An 8,470-nucleotide genomic window follows, 5' to 3' on the forward strand; every position below is an offset into this window, starting at 1 on the left:
TAGTCAACAACAACGTCTATTAATCTATAAACAAAAACGACACTCAAATCAGACGCACACGGCCCATGCGGAGCATGGGCAACATATCTAGTTCATCATTAAAAATCTACATCATGACTTACACATCCCTTAAATATCTACATCATGACTTAAACTCAAAATGTTTGGGTGCATGTGAACACAATCTGAACAATAAATACACCACTCACGCTACACTTGATTGTTCATTAATCAAAATTCAATGTTTGATTTAACAATTATTTATAAAGTACTTAAAGGGCGATATATTATTTAAAATTTTCAATAAACAAAACTTAGTAATAAGTTACAAAAAAAATAATAATAATAAAAAAAAAAAAAAAAAAGTTGTTTCCTAATATAATAATTTATATTGAGTTAAATAATAAACACATTTTATTTTCTATGACAAACAAACATCTAAAGTATTCTACTTTATTAGAATGAAGAGTGACATTTTCTTTCCAAAAGAAACGCAAACTTTCGATGCAATAATGATAACAAAAGTAATACCAAACTAAAAAACAAATATAAAACGTGACTTTGAAGTACAAATGACCACATTCATATTATGTTAAACGAAAAAGACTTTATTGAATATATATTATTTATATTTAGATAAAAAGAGTGGCAAACAAAAAACAAATCTTAATTTTTGTATGGTCGATGAAACTTTTAGATTGTTATTTACTTATTTAGCAACATACCTACCAAAATTGAGGATCACTAGTTCAATTGCCTCTTTCTTAATTAAAAAACATAACATATACATTCAATATATATGATGGATCCAAATATAGTAATAATATGCGAGAAAATTAGTACTTTTTGCTTAGGGTTAAATGTTGGTTTATACAATGATATTTCATACTTATCGTATTTTATACAACAAAGTGGTGTTTTAGACAAGATATGCAACCAAGTTTACTTCTTAGATTAAAAAATGCAGCACATTTTACCTCTAACATGTTGAACCAATTAAAATATTGTTGCAAAATACTAATTGGTTGCATAAACTGGTAAAAAAATAATGAAACTTTGTTGCATAAACGGATCCTGGTTACAATATCACATATTTTGGTTCTGAAATGATACTTGATTACATATTTTGTTTAAACACATTCTGTGACAAACTGACAAAAAAAAAATAAAGCGTTGTTATATAGACAAATAATTAACCCCTTTTGCATGTATTTGTTTACCATTTAGCTTTCTAGACAAGAAACTTTTTGAAACAAAATTATACAAGGCTAAATGCAATAAATATCAATAAACTTTCATTTATTTGTCTATTTAAACATTTTACTTCTATTTCTTTCCATTACAACATTGTACTTCCTATTTTTTTCTTATCAAAACATTATACATTGAAAAATATACCCAATTATCACATTGTACTTGCATATTTTTCCTTATTAAAACATTATAATCTGAAAATCTACCTAATTCTAGCAATAAAAATTACTTTGTATTGATAATTGGTACAATTTTCAAAAGTACAATGCTATAATAAGAACAAATGAAAAATTACTGTTATCTTTAGTATTCAACCAAATTATATCTACAAAAACCCTTTTTTAGAAATGGATATGACAAAACTCCAAAAACAGCTACTTCTAAGAATAAAATGAAAGTGATTTTTAATGGAAATAGTAAAATTTAAAAGACACAAAAGGAACCCAAAACCCATACTTTTACAAAATAGCTTTTTAAAGTACCAAAGTGAGTTCCAAAACCATATAAAAAAAAATAGTAGACAATAAAGCTACATTATATAGATAGAATTAGAATGGTAAGCCTTTTTTCAGAACCATCATTTCCAATAACTCAGAGCAAAGTACAACTTCTAAAGCATAAGGGTACAAGTGAACATTGCATGATTGCTCTAGATATGGTCATTTAAGCTTTGGAAAATATGACTTACCACCATTATAGAAGATAAGAAAACTATTTTTTTCTTTTTTTTTGATGGAACAAAAAAAACATCATCTATGGGGCCTCCCTTGAAAATTGCCTTTATTCTTGGCAATGAAACCATTCTTTGGCTTTGGTATCTCATGAATATCCATCACTTGTATTGTCCTTTGCTTTTTCGCTTCAGCAAACACGATAGATAAATGATGATGTCAGCCAAAAAAAACTTTCATTTATTGTGTATTTAGCATCCTACTTTAATTTCTTTCTATCACAACATTGCAAGAAATAGCAACATTTTCTTGTTAACAATATCATTCAAATATAAAGCATGTTTAATGGCTAAAATTGAAAAGATTTTTCAAAGTATAATGTTTTGATAAGAAAAAAAAATGGAAGTATAATGGTATAATTGGGTGTGTTTTTCTCATTATAATGCCTTGATAAGAATTTTTTTTTTTTAAAGTACAATGTTGTAATAGAAAGAAATTAAAGTAAGATGCTATAACACACAAATAAATAAAAGTACATTGTTCTTTGTTGCATTTAGCCTTTTTTTTTCTAGTTTAAAGCTTTGTACTTTGAAAACTCTACCATTTATAAGATTGTACTTTCAATTTTTCAACAGTGAAAATTGCTTTGTATTTAGATGCATTTATAGTAAATAAAATTATGAAAATGTGTTGCTATTTCTTGCATTTAACACGAATGATAGTGATAATGATAATATTCCCCAAAAACAATAATAATAATAATAATAATAATAATAATAATAATAATAATAATAATAATAATAATAAACAAACCATTTTGGACTTCTTGGTAGTTCTCTTGAAGCCGCTTTGTAGCCGATGCTAGCCGATCACGTTCAATGTTTTGATCCTTGCGTGGTCGCTGTAAAAGTCCCAAGTAACTTGTAAACATTTTAAAATAACAAATTTGCAAAAATGGTCCCTGTGGTATGTCGAAAATTGCCACTTTGGTCCAAAAAGGTTTGGACTTGCACCAGTGGTCCAAAACTTTGATTTTGTTGCGAGTTTGGTCCAATTTGTTTTGAATTTTTTAAAATGATGATTTTCCCCTTTTATCTTCTTTTTTCAATTTTTTTATTACAGAAACCAAAACTCGCAAGTGGCAATTTTCGATATACCACAGGGACCATTTTTGCAATTTTGTCTTTTAAAATAATATTAAATGCAATAAATAGAAACGCTCTTTCACATAGTTGTTTATATAGCATTTTACTTTCGTTTCTTTCTATTACAACATCCTACTTTCAACTTTTTTTATTTTTTTATTTTTTTTATTTTTATCATGACATTAAATCTACCCAATTTCCACTCATTATAAATATGTGAAGGGGTACGATTTACATTTTGAGGAGCAGATGCAGAAGCATTCATGGGAGGATAAGATTGGGATACAGGTCTTGAGGGTGTTTCTCTCTTGGGAATCACACTCTTTGGCCTCATGTCTGTTTCAGTATTCATCTTTTCAAATCCAGGACTCCAATCTACAAATATTCAATTTTGACCAATGAATTTATCAAAAATTATACTCCACATGAGACTCTGATGAGTTGAATTGGATTTGATTCAATACTTAACTGTGTGGATTTGGAGAGTAGCCGAAATCAGGACCCTGTAGAAAAACTTGAATTATTAGATGGTTGTGATGTAAAGAAAGCAAAACTCTTAGATTCTCTGTTTCACTTTCACCTGTTGTTGACCATTTTGACCTTTCCTTTGTATATTTTGCATTAAAGGTGAGTCTCCATCTGTAAGCATCAATCAATTGTGAAATCAATTAGAATTGAAGCTGAATGTGATGATTCTTACAACAAGTGTTTACCTGTTAGAGAAGAATGTTGAAGATCGGTGTGGGATGAACCTACCCACTCATCCACCAATTCTTTCCATTTTCTGTAACAATGAAAAACAACAAAATGGTGTTTAAGTTTAACAGTTTTATAAGTCAACGATATAGTTTCCATATTTGTTTGAATTCAAAATGACTAACCTCACAAGGTGCTTCACCAGTGTTCTTACTTCGTTTGATGGATGCTTACGCAGTCGATTCACATGCCTTCCTATATCAGTTTCCTGAATCAAAGTTTTGGAATTCATATTATTAGTATCTTTGATTCATGAGGTCATTATTAAAGGAAAAGAGATAGAAAAAGGTTTCGATTACCTTAAGGCCTTTGAACGTTAGATCCATGTCGGAAAGGGTTTGAAGCAAGTCAATCACAGAATCCTCACTCTGTTACATGAACAATATAACCATTTGAGAAAAAAATTGAGTAGAGGTAAATGGGATTAGGAATTAAACCTGGTGTGGATCTTCGAGCTGTTCTTTGATCCTGAGAATTTTAGTCTGCTCATCATCGAATAATCCCCCGTATGGATCTTGTTCTTCGTCTTCTTCCTCATCTTGAGGAATCGACTGCGGAGTTAAAGGAGAATCGCCTCCTCCTTCATCGTCGTTTACCTCTTTTGTAATCGTCCGACCGACGCCATTCGGCTGCTGCTGAGGATTTACATTCATGTCACAACTGCGACACTGCTGCTGTGCATAAAGTCGTTCCACAATTCCGTCTCTACGACGTTTGAGTTCACCGGAATATTCCATTGAAGCTACGGTTATCGCCGCGTCGATGATTCCCCAAACATCCAGTCCTGAACTCGATAAAATCGACCTAAATTCATCCAAATCCATTCTCTAATCTCTAAAAACCACACCCCCTCTCCTCTCTCTCTCACACACACAACGATGACTGAATCAAGAGCTGATTGAAGCACACAGACTATGAGATCCGAGAATTAAAATAAAAATCATAAACGTCATATCAGAAAACAACTAATCCGCCGGCAGCCGTCGACGATCACTGTAAAAACACCATCCGATCGACTGACAACAATTTAACAGGTAAAAAAAACAAAAAAAAATAACGAATTGTTCAAACAAACCGAAAAAAAAACAGAAATCCGTGTAGAAATTTAACCAAATGTAACGAGGAAATCAAACGATTCAGTTTATGAGGATCTAGTGATTGTTAGGTATTAAGTAAATTAGGTTTATTTTTTTTTAGTATTAGCGCCGATATATGATATACATATGTATTATAATGAATGAAAATGAATGCTTGAGAGTTGAGCGAAAAGGTGTGGGGTCCTTCCGGTCATTCCGTTATCCTTTTGACCTATTTGTACACTTTCCTGAGTGTTCTTTGTCTGCGTTGCTGTATCATGCATGTATCTTCTTCATTCTTTTTGATTTTTTATGTTTATATTTTTAAGTTTTGAAACATGTTGTGATTCTTTAGATTATAGTACATATCATATTATATATCAGATTATTTTCGTTAATAAACTATTGTGATAAAAAAAATTATTGTAGCCATTCACCAATATCATCTATTCTTACCGTTTACAATATGGTTTTTAGTTTTGAGATTTACCTAATAAATTACATTCATATTAATTTTGAACTTTTAGTAAGTTTAATTTAATTTAGGAATTTTCTAATACGTAAGACACATATAAAAAATATTAAATATAAATAATATTATCATAATTAAATATAAAATATATTTATTATGGAGATTATTAATGAATTTTATTTTTAATTATAATATTATTCTTAATGTATTTTATATTTAATTATGGTACTATTTGTCATAATTAATGTTTTTATATAAATGGAGATTTTTAATGAACTTCATATTTAATTATAACATTATTCTTTATAATTAATGTATTATGTGTAAAACTCGTGTAATACACTGGTTGATTAAAAAAAGATTAAATATCAAACTATAAATAATAAATATTTTTTAAAATAAAATTTTGAAATAAGGAATGAAAAACATATTAATTGCAATTTATTATCACATTTATTACATTTAATACTTTATATATATATATATATATATATATATATATATATATATATATATATATATATACAGAGAGAGAGAGAGATATGTTCAGGTGTTTAATGTATTTATTGTGTTATTGTATGCATAAATGTGGGCTAATCATTTCAAAAACCTAGATAGGGGTAAAATTGTAATCTCCTATTAATTAATTTTGGTAATTTAATAATTAAATTATTATTTCCTTTAATTTAGCAAAACTAATTTAAAACCCTACCGTAGACGTCGACCTTTAAACTGTAACCGGTTTTGGTGGGTGCGGCTTCAATAGAGAACAACGAGTAGGAAGGGACGAAAGGTGAAGTTGTGATCGAGGAACTGTACTAATCTAGAGAAGGAGAGGTCAATCTAAAGGTGTTTGGCTTGTAATTGCGGTTCCAAGGTAATGGTTCTCCTGATTCATCATCCTCTTTTTTTGTTTGGTCCTTGTCTTCAAATCACCATCACCGCCGGCTGCCATGGTCGTCGGCCATTGCTGCCATCGTCGACTACCTGCCACCTTGCTGTGGTGGTAGTGGGTGTGTCTCGGAGGCATAGTCGTCGACTCTCACGGCCGATTGTTCTGGATTGAATCACGACCTTCTGAATCAGGGTAAGATGCTTAAGCATCTATATCAAACCCTAAAATCATCACCCTAAAATCTTCTTCCTTTTTGCTGTTATAAATACCGTATCTGGTGCAATTTTTGAATCTCTCATACTTTATGTCCTAATTTACTTCTCAATAAGTTAGCGATGCCTTCCCTCCTCTGAACCACCGAGCAGATGTTTGTTTATTATATATGAGTAGGAAAATTGAATAGTAAAAATATACAGAAGTTGTTTCAACAGTTGTTCAGAATAGAATGGAATCTTGAATTCCGATTCTATCAAAGCAAAACAGGGTACATATGAAACTTACAACATTCTACTAGAATGGAATCTTGAATTCCGATTCTATCAGAATAGAATCTTGAAGATGAACATTGTATGGGATGAAGATGAACAATGACCACCAATCTTCCAAAAAGAATGGATTATTCCAGCAGAATAATATACAATATTATGAAAAAAAAATATGTAATAGTATAATCTGGTATAATGATTTATATATTGTATTTCTTTGTTATTAATAAGTGTAACATTCTTATAGAATAGTATATAAATTTTTTTCTTTTCTAAGAATGTAATGAAATTTTTTTAACTTGTATCCAAAATTTTGTTATTCTTCAAGAAGTTCATTAAATCAAAATATATATTATGTCAGAATGTGTATTCTTGTATGGTTCAATCATATTTGTTATTTTTCAATATATTGATAAACATATTCCGTCAGAATGTTACGAATTAGGAAAATTATCATCCATACAATCAGATTTTTAAAATTAATAGAATATATTTTCCCTTAAAATATGCAATTTTCCTTAAAATATGCAAATTTCCGTTATTAAATCTATATTAACTGACTAAAATACTCTTCTAGTTAGAATAGATGATACTTTTGAATTATATTTAATTCAATAATATGTAATAATCACTACTTAAAATAAGTAAAATTGATTGGCCCACATTTATGCATACAATAACACAATAATTACTTTGAATAGAATAATCTAAGCCTATATATATATATATATATATATATATATATATATATATATATATATATATATATATATATATATATATATATATATATAAGTATTATGTTATTTTAGTTTTAAAAATCGAAAAATCTAGAAATTGACATGTGGATATTATTTTATTTTAAATAAATCACAAAATGACAAGTGTCAAAACTTATGAGAAATTGAGATGTGTCAAAATTGATCTTCATTTATTATAGTAGATTTTACATTAAAAACAGGTTTCACTATTCAAGGTGGACTTTAACAAGGCATTTGAACTGGGAGTTTCTTGACTCTACACTTGCACAAATGGGATTCATATGTCTATGGAGACGATGGATACAAGATTGTTTGTAATCCGCAAGAGCCTCAGTCCTCATCAATGGTTCCCCCCCCCCCCCTCCCCCACCAAAGAGTCTGCAATCTCAAAAGGAGTCAGACAGGGTGACCCCCTATCTCTATTTTTTTCATCATTGCAATGGAGGGATTAAACGTTGCATTAGAAGCCGCTAGAAACAAAGGTATCTTCGAAGGGGTTCAAATCCCAATGGCAGACCTGTCCTATCGCATTTATGTTGGGTTTTAAGCATTACAACATTCCTGTGTGTACATGCAACAATAATTGATATGGATCTAGGTTTTTCTCAAGTTATACATGCAAATTAATTTTCCAAATCAAGAACCCTAGATCTACTATATAAAATTGAAATCTATATATATTAGGGTTTAGATTAATACCTTTCTTGTTAACTAGTAGTAACAAGCAATCCTCACTTCAATTCCTTGACCTTCGAAAGCCTAGTGCCCCAAGCGTTGCACCTCTAATGGAATCACAAACACCACAAGCAAAGAATGAGGGATAAGGAGTATGAAATCGGCTAGGGTTTCTTCTTAGGAATCAAGTGGCCAATTTCATGAGGCTAGGGGTTCATTTTATAGTTAAGGCCACTAAGGTTTTCAACTGGAAACCCTAGTTTCCTTGCTTGGGCCCTAA

General features: G+C 30.0%; 1 protein-coding gene across 1 annotated transcript; it reads right to left on the reverse strand.

The window, feature by feature from the left end:
* Positions 1 to 1,030: 1,030 nt before the first annotated feature.
* LOC145115243 (putative mediator of RNA polymerase II transcription subunit 26c) lies at positions 1,031 to 5,109 on the reverse strand. The gene is made up of 9 exons (XM_079051493.1): positions 4,264 to 5,109; positions 4,126 to 4,194; positions 3,952 to 4,034; positions 3,784 to 3,854; positions 3,651 to 3,709; positions 3,540 to 3,573; positions 3,306 to 3,445; positions 2,739 to 2,826; positions 1,031 to 2,113 (listed from the first exon to the last, which is right to left on the reverse strand). Exons 1-9 carry the CDS (start codon positions 4,648 to 4,650, stop codon positions 2,004 to 2,006), a joined length of 1,041 nt encoding a protein of 346 aa, XP_078907619.1. The 5' UTR covers positions 4,651 to 5,109; the 3' UTR covers positions 1,031 to 2,003.
* Between the last annotated feature and the right edge of the window lie 3,361 nt (positions 5,110 to 8,470).

Source organism: Lactuca virosa, chromosome 5 (assembly GCF_052849685.1).
Source record: "Lactuca virosa cultivar CGN04683 chromosome 5, Lactuca_virosa_CGN04683_v6, whole genome shotgun sequence".
Taxonomy (NCBI): domain Eukaryota; kingdom Viridiplantae; phylum Streptophyta; class Magnoliopsida; order Asterales; family Asteraceae; genus Lactuca; species Lactuca virosa.

Coding starts and splice junctions, on each gene's coding strand:
- LOC145115243 (XM_079051493.1), bottom strand. CDS start 4,650: ATGGATTTGGATGAATTTAGGTCGATTTTATCGAGTTCAGGACTGGAT. Junction 4,035..4,125: donor TAACGTTCAAAGGCCTTAAG/GTAATCGAAACC, acceptor ACTTTGATTCAG/GAAACTGATATAGGAAGGCA. Junction 3,574..3,650: donor GTCAAAATGGTCAACAACAG/GTGAAAGTGAAA, acceptor GTTTTTCTACAG/GGTCCTGATTTCGGCTACTC.